The sequence below is a fragment of the Hyperolius riggenbachi genome, chromosome 3, assembly GCF_040937935.1.
Source record: "Hyperolius riggenbachi isolate aHypRig1 chromosome 3, aHypRig1.pri, whole genome shotgun sequence".
NCBI classification, from domain to species: domain Eukaryota; kingdom Metazoa; phylum Chordata; class Amphibia; order Anura; family Hyperoliidae; genus Hyperolius; species Hyperolius riggenbachi.
In genome coordinates, this window is record NC_090648.1 from 246492667 (window position 1) to 246513494 (window position 20828).

General features: G+C 41.5%; 2 protein-coding genes across 2 annotated transcripts in view; one reads left to right on the forward strand and one right to left on the reverse strand.

Annotated features, from left to right (window-relative positions):
- The window catches only part of LOC137563528 (ADP-sugar pyrophosphatase-like), a 30669-nt gene extending 23417 nt beyond the window's left edge, over positions 1 to 7252 (reverse strand). Inside the window, exons 1-2 of the mRNA XM_068276105.1 lie at positions 7168 to 7252; positions 46 to 110 (exon numbers count right to left, since the gene is read on the reverse strand). Of these exons, the coding sequence (XP_068132206.1) occupies positions 46 to 110; positions 7168 to 7216 (114 nt within the window). The 5' untranslated portion in view covers positions 7217 to 7252. The remainder of the gene's footprint in view (positions 1 to 45; positions 111 to 7167) is intronic.
- Positions 7253 to 7429: 177 nt separating this feature from the next.
- The window catches only part of LOC137563526 (translation initiation factor eIF2 assembly protein-like), a 101268-nt gene continuing 87869 nt past the window's right edge, over positions 7430 to 20828 (forward strand). Inside the window, exons 1-4 of the mRNA XM_068276104.1 lie at positions 7430 to 7536; positions 15642 to 15713; positions 17502 to 17571; positions 19605 to 19637. Of these exons, the coding sequence (XP_068132205.1) occupies positions 7463 to 7536; positions 15642 to 15713; positions 17502 to 17571; positions 19605 to 19637 (249 nt within the window). The 5' untranslated portion in view covers positions 7430 to 7462. The remainder of the gene's footprint in view (positions 7537 to 15641; positions 15714 to 17501; positions 17572 to 19604; positions 19638 to 20828) is intronic.

Below are 20828 nucleotides of genomic sequence, written 5' to 3' on the forward strand. Positions count from 1 at the left end.
AAAAACCAATCAATAAAAAACATGTAAGAATAGAGCAAAAATTACCTCCTCTTTTACGACAGTGTCTTTAATAGTATTGGACGTATCTTCTGAATTCAGAATTTCCATTTCTGGATGAATAAACAAAATATTATTTACTATTTTTACTGGTAATAAACTATGTTGTAGATAAATGATCACAAAGAACACATACTGATATATCAAGAAAATGTACCGCAGACAGTGATTTTAAAGAGAACCAGAGACGAAGCACCCTCATGTATTTTATTACATTTATCAGTGGGAACATGACAGTAAACACCTACCCTGCTTTTATGCTGAATACACACCATGAGTTTCCGCGTCGCACGCGTCCGTCGATACGCGTCGATTCGATTATTTCCGAACATTTCGATTATTTTTAGGTCGAATGCCATGTAAAGTATGGCAAATCGACCTAACGATCCATCGAACCGCGAATCGGACATGTCGGAAATAATCGAATCGACGCGTATCGACGGACGCATAGAACGCGGAAACGCATGGTGTGTATCCAGCATAAGTTTTATTCTTCTCAGTCTAATCTATCTGTTATCAACTGTGATAAGAATCCGCCGACTGATTCAGTCTAAGTTTGACCTGGAATCATTATAGCTGAGTTACTCTTCTGTGGAGTCTTTTCAAGCCCAAGCCTGCCTCCTCCTGGCTCAGTTTTCCTACTCAGAACTGTTGACATGGGAGGGGCTGCTGCTGCTGAGAAAGAAGCTCTGAAACAGACAAGTGTATCAGTGTGCAGCCAGTCATTATCTACTGTATGCAGTTTCATTTCTATGAGAGACACTTACTACAGGCAGCCCCACAGCATACCAGAATAATAAAGTTGGAAGCAGACAGATGAAAGGCTGCAGCAGCCCTGCTTGTCTATAGTCTCATAGAGGATAGACAGCACATCCAGAACAGCTTAAAACCTGGAAGCAGAAGGGATACGAGCCGGCGGCCATATTGGATATTTCCTGGAGCAATAATGGATAAAAAACACTCAAAAAGGCACACCAGAGTGGCGAAATTATCAGATAGAGCATTTATTCTTTACAAGCTATCAACTGATATGTTTATTTTGTGTGAATCGTTCATCTCTGGTTCCCTTTAAAGGGAACCTGATACAAGAGGGATATGGAGACTGCCATATTGATTTCCTTTTAAACAATACCAGTTGCCTTACAGTTCTGTTGATCTCTTTGGCTGCAGTAATATCTGAATCACATACCTGAAACAAACATGCAGCTAATCTTGTCAGATTACTGTCAGCAACATCTGATCTGCATGCTTGTTCAGGGTCTATGGCTAAAAGTATGATGCCTGGTACACACCATGCAATTTCCCGTCACATAGACGGGTTGAAACAATTCATTCCGACTGAAAACCAACGAGAAAATTGTTCAGAAATCAGATCGGACCTGTCTGACATAATCAATTCAGACTGTATCTGACAGGAAATTGCAGTGTGTACCAGGCATAACAGGCAAAGGATCAGCAGACTACCAGGCAACTGGTTTTGTTTAAAAGGAGAAAAAAAAAAAAGTATGGCAGCCTCCATATCCCTCCCATGTCAGGTTCCCTTTAAGACAAATACCCACACAATTTGGGGCTGGCGCCGTCTTGTCTCCTTAGCCCCCCCCCCCTTTTTTAAATGCATCATGTCTGCCTATGTGCAGACACATGTAGGTTCAGCATAGGAATAAATGAAACCTTGTAGCAGCTGAACTGGCATAACATAAAATACTACAGGTTTTTGGGTAATTAATATCCCCCCATTTTAACTACAGTATTGTTTTTTTCAGTGTCTGTGTTACTGGTTGCATGTATGTCTATTGATAGTATTCAAATTCCTCATACCAAAGGAAGTGGCAAAACTGGATGTGTGTATGCACCCTTAGAGCTGGAACCCACTAGAGCCATTTTTTGAGCATTTAGGGAGCGCTTTAAATCGCTAGCGCTTTCCCTAAATGCTCTGCCAATGTAAATAAATGTAACAAATTCCAAAGTAGCGATTGCGATTAGCAAAATCGCAATCGCAGGACATGCAGCATTTTGGGAGCGTTTGCGCTTCAATGTAATGTATTGAAGTGCTGGCAAATCACTCATGAATCGCTACACATAGTGATTTGAGTGTGATTGCAAGCTGTAATAAAATTCTGATACATTGAAAGGACCAATCAGAATTAACATCGCTAATCGCAAATCGCTACACAATCGCTGGCAAAAAGCTTACACTTTTTAAAATCTCTCCCAAAAGCGCTGGAAAACAATTGCGATAGCGTTTTGCGATTTGTAATAGGTTCCAGGCCTTACTTCTGATTGTTTTAGCTCTTGCAAGTTTATTTGCATAATTTGCATCTGTATCACTGTGCTTTCTAAACTGCCAGATTATTATTACTATTTAGTATTTATATAGCGTTTTTTGACTTGACTGTTCCTCATAGGGGCTCACGATCTAATCCCTATCATAGTCATATGTCTACATGTATGTATCATAGTCTAGCATATGTATTATAGTGTAGGGGCAATTTAGGGGGAACCAATTAACTTATCTGTATGTTTTTGTGATGTGGGAGGAAACCCACGTAGACACGGGGAGAACATTCAAACTCTGTGCAGATAGCGCCCTGGTTGTGATTCAAACCGGGAACCCAGCGCTATCCACTAAAGCCATGGTGCTGCTCATGATGATTAGTACTGGGAATAGCTGAATGAGTAAACAATCAATAGGGAGGAAAACAAAAATATGGAGGACTGAGGGCACTCCCGGTCAGCAGTTTTAATAAGCAGCAAAATAACAGTGTTTGGAAAGACTTTTTTTCTTCCACAGATATTTTCAATTTATATTCTTGGTAAGTAGGTTTGTACCAGTGGAGAAACATTGGACGTTATCCACTTAATAGAGTGAAAAAAAGTGAGCAGGTAATGACAAGACAATCATAATGTGAATGATCTTTAAAAAAAGAAATCTGTTGGAATTATTTTGAACTATGGACTAAATACTGTATACCTTCCTAAGGGAACAAGTAAACATACTATATTTTTGCCAGACCCCTGCAAATCCAAAAATAAAAAATCCTGTGATAAAAATTATGAATTGTGATCCTGGATGATGGAATCACAAAGAAGGATTTAAAGGGGAACTGAAGAGAGAGGTATATGGAGGCTGTCATGTTTATTTCCTTTTAATCAATACCAGTTGCCTGGCAGCCCTGCTGGTCTATTTCTCTGCAGTAGTATCTGATTAAAACCAGAAACAAGCATGCAGCTAGTCTTGTCAGATCAGACTTATAAGTCTGAACCACTGAAACACCTGATCTGCTGCATGCTTGTTCAGGGGCTATGGCTAATAGTATTAGAGGCAGAGGATCAGCAGGGCTGCCAGGCAACTGGTATTGTCTAAAAGGAAATAAACATGACAGCCTCCATATAACTCTCTCTTCCGTTCCCCTTTAACTTTTCTGATGTTTGCTTACTTAGGGGATGGGGCAGTGTGCTATCATATATGGCTGTCCTGGAGGACACTGGGAAAAAAATAGTGCATACTTCAAAGAATGCTACTCAGCATGCTCAGCTATTTGACAGAGCAGACAGTGCCCCAACCCTCATAATTTACTGGTATCTATAGTACTCTCCACAAACTATGTTGTAAGCTTTTCACAAAAACAAACAAACCTTCAACCACAAGTCTACATTCACAAGGGAATGCAGCACAAGTGGAATTCCCTGGGCTGCTGACAGCTCACTTCATGGGTGGGTGGAAAAGCTAGTTGAACTACTGCTAAAACTTTTCCCATGTTATTTCTTTGTAATTGTGTCAAGTTTGTACGTTCATTATTTAATGTACAAATCTGCGTAACATGCTAGTGCTTTATAAATAGAATGATTATGGCTAGGAGGACATTTCAAATATATTATTTTAGCTAGTTTCCGGTACTTCAGCACTAAAAAGAATTGCATGGCAAACAAACATCCAAAAGTTGAGGCTTTATGTTTGAATGCATTAGTGGTCAAAATATTATACATTGGACCAGGAAACGTGTTTGGCCTAATGTTCCCTACTGTGCAATATTCCACTGCACAGGAAAGTACAGTACAGCAGAGTTGTGTTCATTAATATGAAAGTCTATGGATTGCATACCAAGTGCAATGTGTCAAAGCTAAAAACACCACAAACAGTGTGTGGAGGTCCATGGCTTAACCCTCCTGGCGGTTTGTAAAAATCCGCCAGGGGGCAGCAAAGCCCCCTGCTACAGTTCCCGTTCGTTAATCTAAGCCCCCCAGCAATGATTGGCTGCTTCTATGAGAAGCTGCGCGATCATTGTGAAAAAAAATAAGTTTCCCAGCCTCACTGAACTTCCTGCAAGCGTATGCTTACAGGTCGCATGAACAAAAAATTACTGTGGCCATTTTGTGGCCAAAAAGAAAAACTACAGTCAAAAACATGTTTCATATATAAATACATTCTTTTACATTATAAATTAACTCATTAACTCCCACACTCCCCAATTTTTTTTTGGGGGTAATAAAAAAAAAATACAGTTATATTAGGGACTGAACTCTTTAAATATTTATGTCAAGAGGGTATAACACTGTTACTTTATAAACTATGGGCTTGTAATTAGGGATGGACGCAAAACTGAAAAAAATGCACCTTTATTTCCAAATAAAATATTGGCGCCAAACATTGTGATAGGGACATAATTTAACCACTTAAAGAGACTCCGTAACAAAAATTGCATCCTGTTTTTTATCATCCTACAAGTTCAAAAAGCTATTCTAATGTGTTCTGGCTTACTGCAGCACGTTCTACTATCACTATCTCTGTAATAAATCAACTTGTCTCTCTCTTATCAGACTTGTCAGCCTGTGTCTGGAAGGCTGCCAAGTTCTTCAGTGTTGTGGTTCTGCTATGAACTCCCCTTTCCAGGCCCCTGTATGCACACTGCCTGTGTGTTATTTAGGATTAGAGCAGCTTCTCCCTTCTCTCTTCTCTTTTACAAGCTGGATAAATTGTCCTCTGAGCTGGCTGGGCTTTCACATACTGAAGAATTACAGACAAGGGCAAAGCTGTTTGCAGGAAGAAACAAGCAGCCTGAAACTTCAGTGCATGAGAACAGGGGGAAAGAAACACACAAATAATAATCTCTTGAGATTCAAAAGGAAGGCTGTATACAGCCTGCTTGTGTATGAATGTATTTTGTATGTGTGGACATACTGTACATCAACCTACTTCCTGTTTTGGTGGCCATTTTGTTTGTTTATAAACAAACTTTTTAAAACTGTTTTTAACCACTTTTAATGTGGCGAGGAGCGGCGAAATTGTGTCAGAGGGTAATAGGAGATGTCCCCTAACGCACTGGTATGTTTACTTTTGTGCGATTTTAACAATACAGATTCTCTTTAAGCCTAACTGGACGAAAATTTTCATCCAGTTAGGCTGCGCGCACTCCCGCGGGTCGCGTGCGCCCCCGCTGCTGGCCGCTAGCCCACCGATCAGTGAAAGGGATTATAAATCCCTTTCGCTGATTGGACCGCTCCCCCCCGGAGAAAAGCCGACAGCGTCTCTTCAGAGGCTGCGGCTTTTCTGAGCTCTGGTCTCCTTTCTTCTGCCTGGGAGCGAGATCGATCGCTCTCAGGACTTTTTGATTGTGGCCATTTTGTGGCCAAATAGCTAACTACACCAAAAACACTTAACACTGAATAAAATACATTTACAAACATTTACAATGCCCTGTTTACCTCCCACACCAAAAAATACCCACATACAAGTTTAAATAAAATAAATAAATAAATAAATTACAATAATAAAAAAAAAAAAAAAAATTAGTTACCTAAGGGTCTGAACTTTTTAAATATGCATGTCAAAGGAGTATACCAATATGATTTAATAAATTATGGGCTTCAAAATAGTGATGGACGCAAATTGAAAAAATGCACCTTTATTTCCAAATAAAATATTGTCGCCATACATTGTGATAGGGACATAATTTTAACGGTGTAATACCCGGGGCATATGGGCAAATACAATACGTGAGTTTTAATTATGGAGGCATGTATTATTTTAAAACTATAATGGCTGAAAACTGAGAAATAATGAATTTTTTCCGTTTTTTGTTATTCTTCCTGTTAAAATGCATTTACAGTAAAGTGGCTCTTAGCAAAATGTACCACCCACAGAAAAAACAAGATATAGATCAATTCATTGTGATGAGTAGTGATAAAGTTATTGGCAAATGAATGGGAGGTGAAAGTTGCTCGGATGTAAAAAAATTTCAACCCTTCGGACTTAAGTGGTTTAACAGTGTAATAACCAGGACAAATGGGCAAATACATTTCATGGATTTTAATTACAGTAGCATGCATTATTTAAAAACTATAATGGCCAAAAACTAAAAAAAAAAATGTTTTCCCACATTTTTTCCTATTTTCCCACCTAAAGAAAGCCTAATTGGTGGTGAAAAAAAAAACAAGATATAGTGCATTTCATTGCGATGAGTAATGATAAAGTTTTAGACGAATGAATGGAAGGAGCGCTGAAAGGTGAAAATTGCTCTGGTGCTCAAGGGGTAAAACCCCTCAGTTGTGAAGTGATTAATACAACCTATTGGAATCCTAAAGTAGACTAGTGCCCAGCTGCACTGCAGAGGAGAAACAAGAGTACTGAAGCAGGTCCACATCCGCGGCGATACTCTGCATTTTTGGCCAGGGGGTGTGGGGAGGGGTAAGAGGAGTTGTTGTTGGGTTGTTTTTTTTTATACTGTACACACTGCACTACTTTTCCATGTTTGAACAGGGGGTATGGGGGTACAACACTGAAGACACTTGCTTTTGGGGGTGGGTGGTTGGACAAGCCACCCTGCCTTGGCTGAATGATAAAATGGTCTTCACGAGGGTAAGGGCAGAACTTGGGAAGTGGGGGTGTTCCAACATTTTAGCATACAGGGGCCCTATAAACACACACTCCAACATTCACACACAGCACACACCTCGCAGCACTCACTGTTATCTCCCATCCTGAATGTCCAAGGGGAGGAGGGGGGATGCTGAAAGTCCTTTCTTTACTTCAGTATTTTGTATGTGACGATCAACAAACTCAATGCCTCCTCACCAGCTGAACTAGTATCTAGAATCTGAACTACCACACACCTTCTTTCGGAATCCACCGGGACAGGAAGTGTGTCACACCAAACACCATCCCCGGAAGTTAACACTATGAACCAAGCAAGACACGAAAATAAAACTCTGCTTCCTGGGGAGAAGTACTGCACTTTATTCCTCGTATGATAAAACAGCGGCTGTTTGAACATTGAGAAAAGAGTACGTGATGCACTTTATCTTCTCACAATGCAGATTTCTAAAGTTTCGTGTCTCACAGGTTCCCAGTGTTGTTTTCCGGGGATGGTATTAGGCGTGACACACTTCCTCTCCCTGTGGATTCAGCATGAAGAAGGAGCAGGTGGTAAATTGCCAGTTTTCTGTGTGGTATCCCAGATTCAAGAGACTCAGTATTAGGAGGTGAGGAGGAATTCAGGCAATTGATCTTCACGTGATGAAGGATATTATAGTGCTGGAAGCTTTGTACAGAATCTGGCTGCTGTGACTTACTAGATCAAGCAGAAAGGGTTTTACTTTGCCTTCAGGGCATTCACACGTAAATGGGCTGCACTTCTTTTGGCCATGTCATAACCACAAACGTCATTACCTCTATGCTGCTTATTTGCCTCTACTGCGTGCAGGGCTTAGGCTAACTTTAATAAATCACCATTATGGCAGCAAACTGGTAAATAGTTATGTACACATACTTACGTTTCTTTCAAAGCAAAACAGAGTAACCAAGCAGCTTGGGGTGACCCAAACCACTAGGAATGTATAAGGGGATAAAAGAGACTGAAAAGCACTCCTATTAATAAGCAATGCTTGGTGAAAGTTGCCTTCTTAAAACAGAAGGAAACTTGCAAAAATTCAGCTTTATGTGAACATTTGTGGTTACCCGCAATGCTCCACTACTGAATACAGTAGTACAGGGGTGCCCATTAGGTAGATCGCAAAGGACTTCTGGTAGATCCTGACCCCACTACATTTTCCATTCAGTATATACTGAGTGTGCTCCTAAAATTGAACATAGGTAGATCATTTTGACTTGCTAATTTAAGTAGCTCACAAGCTGAAAAAGTGTGGGCACCTCTGCAGTAGTACTAGTACAGTAGTAGTAATACTACTAAATATTCAGTATCCTCTAGATTGTAAGCCTTCAGGCAGGGTCCTCCTCCTTTTGTGTCCTACCTGTTCATGCACCTCCATTACTGTGCACCCATGCTATGCATTTGAGTGAACTCAACTTGCCTTAAGGCTCATACACACATCAGACCATAGTCTTTTGAAAATGAAAGATCACAGACCAATTTTACCCCCTTCCATGTAGTATGAGAGCCATACCTTCAGTCTATTCTATGGAGCTGAACTCCTCATCAGATAGAAATCTTTGCAAGATGCTGCACACAAAGATGCTGTAGACATTCAAAAGATCAGTATCTGCAAAAGATCTGTTTCTGCAAATGGATTTTTGGCAGGAACAGATCTTTTGCAAATACTGATCTTTTGTGTCTGTACAGCATCTTTGTGTGCAGCATCTTGCAAAGATTTTTATCTGATGGGGAGTGCAGCTCCATAGAATAGACTGTGTAGAGTATGGCTCTCATACTACATGGAAGGGGGTAAAATTGGTCTGTGATCTTTCATTTTCCAAAGACTATGGTCTGATGTGTGTATGTGGCCTAATTCCAATGCTCCCATCCAGTGACTGACTAAGCATTACCTTGTACTCATACTGTCCTGCGTGATCTGTTTTTTTTTTGTATTGCTGTATGTAACCCCTAAATATTGTCTGTAACCTTAACCTCCCCAATGCAGCACTTTAATTTTTTTTTTAAATCATGTAGCTAGCCTAGCGCTAGCTACATGATAGCCGCTGTGCAGTGGCATCCCCCCTCCCCTTCCGATCGTCTCCGGCGATCAGAGCAAACAGGAAATCCCGTTCAGAACGGGATTTCCTGTTTGGCTTTCCCCGTCGCCATGGGGGACATGCAACTGGGTGCATCTGACTGTGCAGATATGTTACATGCGGTCAAATGGAAACCCTCCAATCAATATAAATCGGGGATTTTCTGATTATTTTGACCTATATGCGCACTTTGCTTATGTGAGACCCACTCCTATATGTATTAGGGTGCGTCTGATTGCGCATATATGTGTACACATATGACCAATATGCGCTTTTGGCTTAGTTGAGACCCACCCCTATATGTACTAGGGTAACGTCTGATTGCGCATTTATATGTACACACATGGTCCAATAGAAACTCCCAAATCGATACAAGCTGAGGGATCCTTGTTTGGTCCGACCATATATGCGCAATAATTCCGTTATAGACCCACGCCTATATGTAGTAGGGTGTGTCTGATTGCACATGTATGTATACATATATGGTCCAAACGGAATTTCCAAATTGATATATTCTGACACAGATCTGGTGAAATAATACACACCTACACAGTCTGTCGGTTTTATACCTTCGCTGCTACCCAAACATTCTTGTCATCTCAGGTACACTATAAAGCAAGGCTGTTGGCAACGTATTCAACAATTTTGTTGAATATGTTTAAGGGCCACAGTGCAGGAATGGAGGGGGGCTTGAAGATAGGGGAAACCTCTGAACTATCTAGGGGCTTCTCTTTACTGATGTATGTACCCATGGTTTTGGGGGGGGTTACAGTTCAGGTACACTTTAACCACTTCAGCCCACGAGTTGTTGTCCCCTTATGGACGAGAGAAATTTTCACATTTCTGCGCTTCTCCCATTTATTCCCGGATAACTTTATGACTACTTATCACAACGGAATGCTCTATACCTTGTTTTCGCCACCAATTAGGCTTTCTTTGGGTGGTACATTATTCTATGCATTATGGGAAAAAATCATTATTTTTACTTTTAGGCCATTATAGTTTCAAAATAAAAGGTAAAATTGTGGATAAAAGCCGCACATTTTATATGCCCATTTGTCTCAGTTATTGCAATGTTTAAATGATATCCCTACTACAATGTATGGTGACCATATTTAATTTGTAAGTAAAGGTGCATTTTTTTCAGTTTTACATCCATCACTAATTACAAGCCCATAATTTAATAATAATATACCCTCTTGACATGCATAATAAAAAACAAATTTAGCCCATAATGTCTGTAGGTGTAATTTTACTATTTGGTCACAAGATGTCCTCGCATATTATTTTCTATTTTGTACAATAAGTATGCAAATAGGAAGTAATGCGTGACTGTGTTACTTCTGAAGTGACGCCGGCATCTCATTGATACCGGTGATCATGGCGACCTAGAGGGGAGATGAATGAATGGGAAAAAGTTCCCTATCATTAATCTAACGATCAGTGGTGGGAGGGAGCATGGCGGCACGATTGGTACTAAATCTGAGAATGATACTGTTTTTGTTTTTATATTCTCATTCTTATGTCCCCTGCTACCAATCCCCGTTTCCGGGACATTGTGATCGCTGTCTTCTGCCCGCACGATTGCGTGTAACCCCCGCTGTTGTAAACTGTTCTAATCACTTTTTTCCGGCACCAGAAACTCATCAGCAAGAGTTGCACATACGACTCATCACAGCAAGCAGGAGATAGACTTTCTCAGGCTTCTTCAATATTCACGTTATTTATTCAGGAAACAGAAATACAGATAGATACAGTTCATCATATCCTAGCCACGCCAATCTTCATGTTGCGTTACAAGCTTCTTGATTAAACTTCCTGCTGAAGTCAATCGGGTACCTTCTTTCTAACCTACGTTACACTAGACTACCTATGTACAGCATACATTATATCAGATTACATATAGAATGAAAAATACTTAGAGGTTCCAGTCAGCATTGAGAGCTAGTGTGAAAGTAGGTTTAATACCGACTAGGAAAGAGTTAAATATGACATCATCTTCGCCATCCCCTAGATCAGACTATTGGTGGACCCACTCGTGGTGTCATCATACACACCTACTCGATTAATATTTAATGAGGCTTTTGACATACATACATCGAATTTGGTGTTTAGTAAATATGGCTGATGTTTACTGTTCTAGTGGTGTACATGCACAGGTCAGGGAGACCTGTGGCCTTGTCCATAGAACAGCTTCTTGGTATGTTCTGGTTCTGCTGACAGAACTGCAGATTTTCTCTCTCAGAGAAAATCCCCTTAAAGGGCAGGTCTGCTCCCCAAGCCTTTTTGACTAACTCAGTCCAAATAACTGAGGCCTACTTAAATTATAACAATCCCCCCCTAAAAAGTCTTGACCCGCAGATCCCAGCTTCTGAACCCACCAGTACCTGGTTTCTTTTCTTTATGTTTCACTTTTCGATGTTCGTGCTCACACAACTTCTCTGCTCTAGGCGGTTATCCCTGGAAGAGAGAGAGCAAGACCTCTTGGTCTTCCTGTAACCAGGCTCTCTGGGGAGGCCCTACTTCTAAGTCCCTCTATACCACATGCTCAGCATTTGCGTCACTTGCGTATCACTCACAAACTTGCATGACCACAGAAAAGTGAAACTCGTTTGGTTGTTACACAACGGAGCAGTGCCAGGTGCCTTCTAAAAGAGCGCCTTTATACAATCAGCTCCATCACCGGTACTACTAAACCTATACCCGTAACCCTGTATATCCCTTAATTTAAAAATATTGGTTCATGAGATTGTTTATGAGGCACCAATCTCTTGACCAGGTTAATTTGTTCTACGTAATTTTAACACACAACCTCACCTGGATAATGATGCCTAGGTTGTCATTCCCATCCAGACGACCAGTGGGTGTAGGAAGAACTTTTGACCTGCAGAGGCCCAGTCCGAGTATCCCTGGAACATCACCGGAAACCTTTTCCACCAGGTCAGACTGGAACTCACCTGCTTATTTTTGTGTTCTACCTCGTTAAGATCACCCGGTGGTGGTGAAATCTTACCTCTAACTTAGTGTACTGTTTGTTTAACCGTTGTAACAAAGTGTGGTCGTCTTGGATCAAACCCCTGTTCCCCTTTGTCCCATGTCGTGTTCTCCTTCAGGAGGGGAACTTCCCGTGAAAGGCCTACTTAAATTATAACAGCCGCAAACTGCACGGACATGAGTCTAACATCCCTGCAGATAGAAAAGCACCGGCTGCGGACGTGAGACTCACATTCATGCGGCTTAAAAGGTTACATTTAAAAGGTTTTCATCACAGTTTCCCTTTAAAGTGAGCGTGAAGTAAAAAACAAAAAACAAAAACAGATACTAACCTAAGGAGAGGGAAGACTCTGGGTCCTTTAGAGCCTTCCCGTTCCTCCCACGGTCCCCTCGTTCCACTGCTGTCTTTCCTTTTAGCTGTTTCCGACTAATAGGTCGGGGACTGCTCTCTCTTCCGCTATGGGAGGCTTTGGCAGTCTTAGGGAGCCTGAATGCTCCCGAAGACGGGCCACTCCATACTATGCATGCTGACCCAGAGCCTTCCCTCTCCTTAGGTTTGTGTGTGTTTTTTTTGTTTTTTATTTAGGCCTCAGACTCTCTTTAAAGGACAACTGAAATATGAAGAATATGGAGGCTGGCATATTTATTACTGTTTAACTACTTAATGTCCGCCTCACGCCAATGGGCATGAGCGGAGCGGCAGCCCCAGGACTCGATCTGGGGGCGTGTTTTGCTGGGGATTGTGCACGCTGATGCTCTGCTCCGTCAGTCTCTCAGCGGCGATTGCCGCTACGGACCATTAGACGGCAAAACTGCCGTCTATTTACATCATGCAGCGATGTACTGAGGATAGCCGTGTGACACGGCTGTCCCCCTAGGACGCAGGAGAGCAATCAGCTCTCATTGGTTGAAGCCTATGACAGCTGATCGCTGTTATAGGCTGGCGGAGGGAGGGCTGGGGAAATAAACAAACAATAAAAAAAGGACTTATTTATTTAAAAAAAAAATATATTTATTAAAAAAATAAGCCAACATTCTAGGAGCAATCACAGCCCACCAACAGAAAGCTCTGTTGGTGAGCAGAAAAGGGGATGGGGAATCTCTTGTGTGCTGAGTTGTACGGCCCTGCATCGAGCCCATAAAGCTGCAGTGGCCTAATTTTTTAAAAATAGCCTGGTTCCTTGGGGGGGGGGGGGGAGGGGGGGGGCTTGTTTGGGTGGTAAGGCCTGTGGTCCTTAAGTGGTCAAACAATACCAGTTGCCTGGCAGCCCTGTTCATCTATTTGTCAGCAGAAGTGTCTGAATAACACCAGAAACCAGAATGCAGCTAATCTTGTTATCAATATTGTCAGAAACACCTGATCTGATGCATGCTTGTTCAAGGTCTATGGCTAAAAGTATTAGAGACAGAGGACCAGCAGGACAGTCAGGCAACTGGTATTGCTTAAAAGAAAATAAATGTGTCAGCCTCCATATTCCTATCACTTCAGTTGTCCTTTAACCTCCTTGCCGGTTATCCCGAGCTCAGCTCGGGGTAACCTGCGCAGGAGGATATCTCAGGCCCCGCTGGGCCGATTTGCATAATTTTTTTTTTTGTTACAAGCAGCTAGCACTTTGCTAGCTGCTTGTAACTTCTGATCGCCGCGGCTCGCCGCCGATCCGCCGCAATCCGCCGCGCCGAGTCGCTCCCCCCGCCTCAGAGCCCTGCGCTGCCTGGCCAATCAGTGCCAGGCAGCGTTGAGGGGCGGATCGGGATTCCCTATGACGTCCCGACGTCCATGACGTCGGTGACGTCATCCCGCCCAGTCGCCATGGCGACCGGGGAAGCCCTGCAGGAAATCCCGTTCTCAACGGGATTCCCTGCATACTCTGATCGCCGAAGGCGATCGGAGTGGGTGGGGGGATGCCGCCGCTTAGCGGCTATCATGTAGCGAGCCCTTGGCTCGCTACATGATTTAAAAAAAAATTTTTTAAAAAAATGTGCGGAGCTGCCTCCTTGCCGGATTTTTTAGACCGGCAAGGAGGTTAAAGTGAACCTGAGGCGAGGGGGGGGAAATAGATACTTACCTATGTAGAGGGAAGGCTGTCGAGGCTTGATTCATCAAGCAGCGCTGCTTAATGTGCTGTAGTGCACCCTATGCACACCTTACATAGCAGTGCGCGCTGCCATGTAAGGAGTGTGCCTTCCTTAGTTACTCGCATCGCTTCCTTAGCAATGCACGATGCAGTGCGCATAACATTAACTGCGGGTGGCCCTGATTTTGTGAAGTATCACAGGCGCTTCTGTGATTAGTCCTAGAGAAGCACCAATGGCCTCTTCCTTTAGAGGGCGGGGCTATGGCTAGAAGCCAGACACCTGGTAAGTAGAATAAATAAATGAAAAAAAACTTGAATCGGTAATATTACTAATAGGAAGCGCTGTACAGGGCAATCACCCTAGGAATCACTGCACACACCACTGGTTCAATCTTAAAGTGGGTTCCAGGCCTAATTCCTTATCAGTGAGGGTTACCCTATAGACCGACTAGGTCCTGACTGGAGAGAAACTGTCACTTGCATACCTTACATAGTTACATAGGTAGTTTGGTTGAAAAAAGACATCCGTCCAACGAGGAAGCTCCAGCCGTCTCTTTTAATTGATGTTCATTCTTTCTGTGGATGTGGAGGGGTGCTGTAGCCAGCAGTGACAGCTGAGCTGAGACAAGACCTAATGACCATTAGTGCACTGTGGCAAGGTGGTATGCTTTTTTACAAATGTTTCATCGCTGTTGGAAAATAATTAAACTCGGATAGATATATTGCTTACCACATGTACTTCCATGTGTGCCCCTGCTATTAACATATCTGGTATACATTACCTCTCCTGCTGTAACATATAACCTTTTTACGGTAACTATATTTGCACACTGGCTCTGTTGGTGCTTTTTGTTTACCATTGCTACCACAGACACAATTCGGTTCTTTTCCGTTAGCCGGGCACATCCTCTAGGTGGCATTAGAACTTCAGCAGAGTTACATCTTTCCCTACTATCCATGGCGGCCTGGAGGGGGAATAGTAATTATCGCCACCTAGAGGATGCGCCCGGCTAACGGAAAAGTACCCACAATTCATTACGGTACATTTATTTTTTTGTTCAGGCTTGCATTTAAATGTGTGTGGTGGTGTTTTTTTTTTTTTTTTTTTAATAAAATGTATTTGTTCATTCTTATACTTTTACTTTGTCTCTGGGAGGTCTCATACTTCAAATATTATATTTAATTCCCCTTAATCTAGACTTGAAGCATGAAAATAAATGATTTCCTCCACCACAGCAGCATCATTGGGTATACTGCCATGACACATTCATTCCATGTGGAGGAGTTTACCTCAAATCCACAGGTTGTCTATATGTATGCACAATTGGGAGTAATCACTTCCATCTCAGGAACAACTGACAATGCAAGGCAGGTTGTCTTGTTGTCTTGCTTGTAAAACAAAGACTCTTGTATTGTCGTACTTCAGTAAAAACATATATGTTAAAAAGCTGGTGTGTTTTGTGATGGTTATTTTAAAGTTGGAGTTATAACTGTAAGTTGAGCACAACCTCTGTTCTCTCATACGACTTGTGTTTACTTCTTTTGTATAGTGTTATAATTCCACTGCCAGAAAATGTGAAAGACTACTTACTGGATGATGGAACTCTAGTCGTCTCTGGAAGGTACAGTTTCTTGTTATCCCTGTAGTGTGTATCTGTTTCTGATTTTGCATGTCTCTTGCTGCCTGTCTCTAATACTTGAGTTAGCTGGTATTGACTGTCTTTTTTTTTGTCTAATAAAAATGATGTCAGGAGCGCCTGAAATTTTATTTTTTAAATATACAGTAGTGTTCGTTCACAGTGGTGCATTGCAATTTAACGGCCACATTGTAGCTGGAACATCGAACTGCGATGATACCCCTATGCGATGTTCACAGTGTGGTCTAGTGGTGTACAACTTTCCAACCCACTGCATGCAGTGCGTAACCGCAAAATGTGCAAGTTAGCAATGACAGTAAAGCATACTTTTAATTGCTTCCCTTTATGAGACATAATATGCACGGCAACTATTACACCTTGTTGCGGTTCTGCTTTTATAGGGGACAAAAACACAACACCCGCTGTGAAGGTAGCCTTATCCTATCTAAAAGGTCATATTGCCACTTTATGTCTGTGTATCTGTGAAAAATATGAATCTATTGTAACTACTCCTCTTTCCATAGTGGTTCTTCACTGATCTTGCTGCTGTGCCATGATTACTGCCTGAGATGTACTTTTCACATTTGTCATTCAATGCCACTTTTAATTTGTTTTTCTTGTGTAACCAAAAAGCACTTTTGACTTGTAACTGTGCTGTGATTGTTTATTATAAGTATTCTTTCAGTGCACAGTGTAAGATCTCCAAGGCAAAAAAAGTAAATGCACAGGGCAAACAGCTGTGTCTTACTTATGAAAGATCATCTTGGTAACAGTGGATATTTAGAGTCTTTGAAATGCTCATTTGTGACAATCTCTTTAGTCTGTTACACACAATGCAATTTCCCATCAGACCATCAAATCTATTATTTCCGGCAGGTCTGATCTTATTTCTTATTATTTTTCTGAACGATTTTCTGATCGGAAATCAGATCAGACCTGTCGGAAATTATTGATTTGACTGAATCTGTTTAGGAAATTGCATCGTGTGTACCAGGCGTAATAAAATTCTTGTTTACAAAGTGGTTAGATAATGCACAAACCAAGCTGAAGCTGGTGTCAACCAGGAAAACAAAAACCATAGCCAGTCAATGTAGAATTCCTATGAGAATGATCAGTTAAGAGTATTCTGGTTGGTGTGTATAATTTGAAGTCTTATAAGGCATGGTACTATAGCACATAACCAGGATAACCAACAGTGGAAATGTATTCATTTCTTTTTTTGTCACATACATAATATTTCATTCATTAAACTAGGTGGTGTTTATCGGGCATTTTATGAGCACTCCTGATTCTTTTGTTAGGTACCATTGTTATGACTGGGATGAGAATTCACGACATTCACCATATGATAACTTACTTTAAGCTTCCTGTGTGTTTTAATCTACTATATCCATGTACCTGGGGTTGTGCAAACTTATGCCTGCACTCTTAAAGCACCGCTGTTGCAAAAATTATAAATTTAAATGCATCTGTATAAAAAGTATATTTCTACCAGAGTGAAATGCACTATAAATAACTTTTCTCCTATTTTGCTGTCACTTACGGTAATCAGTAACCATCTGACAGGAGTTTTATAAGCTATGACAAGTGACAGCACTGTTAGAAAAAATGCATTTATAGTGCTATTTTTTTTCTAGAACAAAGGTGTTTTTTTTTTTTTTATGCATATACCGTACATGCATTTAAAATTTTAGAGTTTTCCGCGATCGTGGTGCTTTAAATATGTGTTCTAGTGTACACAGGAAGTAATTTTTCATTCCATTTTTTTTCCAGGGAGGACTCAGCAGTGTGTTCCTATCCAGACTCCAACAGTAATGAAGTGGAAGAGGAGGAGGAGGTGCAGGTAGTTCTGTTCCTTCATACATTTAATGTTTGAGTCTTCGACCTCTGAAAATAATGAATGAAAGTAGAAAGCACTGCTTTATGCCTACCACTATTAGCAAATGAAAACAGGCTTGATTAACTTAGTTATAACCCTGTACCAATATAACGTTTATCTTGCCTCTTTTGCATCTTGCTCTTCTGTTTTTAGAAACAGATGAAACATAATCTACAAACAATAAGCTTGGAAAAATGTTTATCCTTGCATATTTCATAAAACAAACAGCATAATTGTTCACCAAGCAAAATTTAAAGTGCATCCGAGATGATCTTTTACTCATTGCATGATTGTGTTCCTTTCCTATTGTTTATAGGGCATTCCTCAAGCCAAATACTTTTTTGTTTTTGTTTTAATACTCTTATTCCCTATAAACTAAACAAGCCTCGTCCACAGCATTTCAGAGAGCCTTGACATTTTCAGACAGTAGCAAGGGCTCATGGGAGCTCAGTCTGGGCAGGAGGAGGGGGTGGTATTACTAGCCAGAGATTTCAGGGGGAGGAGGGAGGAGGAAGGCGGATTAGGTTTTGCTGCAGTTGCAGATAAGCTTGCCTGTGTGTAATGTTTACAAACAAAATGGCTGCTGTCATTGTATCACAGGAAGATCTAATCATATTCTATTGACGCTGTTTGCAGCTAGATTTGCTGTGTAAACTATCTAAACTTTAGATAAGATATATAGACAGGTTACTTGTTATAGTTACTTGTTATTGTTATAGCCCCATTATAGCTAGTATAGTGCTCCAGCATAGCTAGTATAGTGCCCCAGTATGGGTAGTATAGTGCCCCAGCATACGCTCTGCCCCCTCCGCGGCCGCTGCCGTTACCTTAGCTGGCGGTCGCTTCCTCTCTGCCTCCATGCGTATTATTGTGCTTTACAGCAGCTCGCCCCGCGGCTGCTGTGATGAGGCAGGAAGCAGGAGAGCGGTTCCCCTGGTAACGGCAATACACATCGCCGCTACAGGAAGCCACTCTCCTGCTTTCTGCCTGTGAAAATAAACCTAATCCCCCTCCTCCTCCTCCCTCCTCCCCTCTGCCTCTGAAATATCTGGCTAGTAATACCTCCCCCTCCTCCTGCCCAGACTGACCTCCCATGAGCCCTTGCTACTGTCTGAAAATGCCAAGGCTCTCTGAAATGCTGTGGACCAGGCTTGTTCAGTTTATAGGAAATAAAAGTATTAAAACAAAAAAGTATTTGGCTTGAGGAATTCCCTACAAACAATAGGAAAGGAACACAATTATGCAATGAGTAAAAGTTCATCTTGGATCCAGTTTAAGGGCCTGAAGGTCGAAAGGGCTGTAATTATGCCGTGCGCAGACAGCGCACAGCAATGTTACCAGTTCTAATGACGGGAGCACTGCCCATTTCACTATTAAGGGCACACGATGCATAGCAATGTGCGCATTATTCCAGTAATGTGCATAGAGCTAACAGTGTAACAGGCAGTGCTCCCCAGGCGTTAGAACCAATTGAATTACAGACCTTTCGTGCATTAGGCGTACGAGAGGAATCTGCACGGGAGACTTGGGCACAGGGTACAGCTGGCTGCTCCTGTGCAAGTTCCCGGCCATGTTAAATACTGTTCCCCCTCCAGGCCACCATGGATGGTGGGGAATGCAATAATTCGGCTTCCAGCAATTGCTGGAAGCCGAATTATTGTGTTTTAAAACTAACTTCAGCTCCGTCTTCTGACGGCGCCGAAGTTGCTCACTGTGCGCTGCTATAGTCATAATTCCTATTATGGCCTATGGTGGCGCCGGCTGCGCCCAAGTCTCTTGCGCTGGATTCACTGTGTTCGTGCATTAAACCCTTATGTCTTCATCCTAAATATGTTTTAGAATTTCACTGTTCTTTTCTGTATAAAGTTGGCTAAGCTTTCATTGTGTTGTGCACATTTAGCCAAGACTTACCAGTTGTATATAAAAATACTTGGCTCTAGTTTTATGTTTTTAAAATTTGCACAATGTTGAACTAATATTTTCTCTGTTTCCAACAGTGGTCAGATGATGAAAACACGGCAACCCTTACGGTAAGATCCGCTTTCAAGTTGACCTTTAAAGGACAACTGAAGTGAGAAGGATATGTAGGCTGTCATATTTATTTCCTTTTAAACAATACCAGTTTCCTGGCAGCCCTGCTTATCTCTTTGGCTTTCTGAATAACACGAGAAACAAGCATGCGACTAATCTTGTCAGATCTGACAATGTCAAAAACACCTGATTTGCTGCATGCTTGTGCAGGGTCTATGGCTAAAAGTATTAGAGACAGAGGATCAGCAGGGTAGCCAGGCAACTGGTATTGCAAAGGGAATAAATATGTCAGCCTCCATAGCCCTCTTGCTACAGTTGTCCTTTAAAGTGGACCCAAACTAAAAATACAAGATTTCAGAAATAAAATCTATTTTCTAAATTATAATAATAAATCGCAGCCTTTTTTCAGCTGCATGATGACAAATATAAAATATTTTACAGTTATTGGAGAAACCCCTCCCTTCCTTTCATATTGCCGGCAAATAATCTGGCAAACTGGTGGAGTAGATGGTGTCCAGCAAAGGAGGAATTGCTAATGGCTGCCACCTGTATAACCCTAGTTATGCAAAGAGGAGGGTGAAAAGCATGCACTGAAATGCTCATAGGCTTGAAGGAGTGTTTATTTATATTTGTATGTCAGAGTGGTGCAACTAAATATTTTGAATTAAAAAAAAATGTTTGGTTTGGGTCCGCTTTAAGCAAGGACCTTACTCATGGACATAGGATGTTAAAGGACACCTGAAGCAAGAGGGATATGGAGGCTGCCATATTTATTTCCTTTTAAACAATACCAGCTGCCTGGTAGCCCTGCTCATCTATTTGGCTGCGGTGGTGTCTAAATAACACCTGAAGCAATAATGTCAGAAACACCTAATCTGCTGCATGCTTGTTCAGGCTCTATGTCAAAAAGTATAAGAGAGAAAGCTAATATTTGGAGGATGTATATAAAATATAATAATTCTTAGCAAAAAGTATTGCCCAAAGAAAGCCTAGTTTGTTCCACAAAAAATAATATATAGATCATTTCAGTGTGAGAAGTAGCGATAAAGTTATTGGCGAATGAATGGGAGGAGTGTGATGTTAAAATGGCTCTGGTACAGAAGGGGAAAAAACAGTGGTAGGGAAGTGGTTAATGACCATGCTTGACTGTGCTTGATTGGCCAGCAAACTCATCTGACTTAAAGGGAACC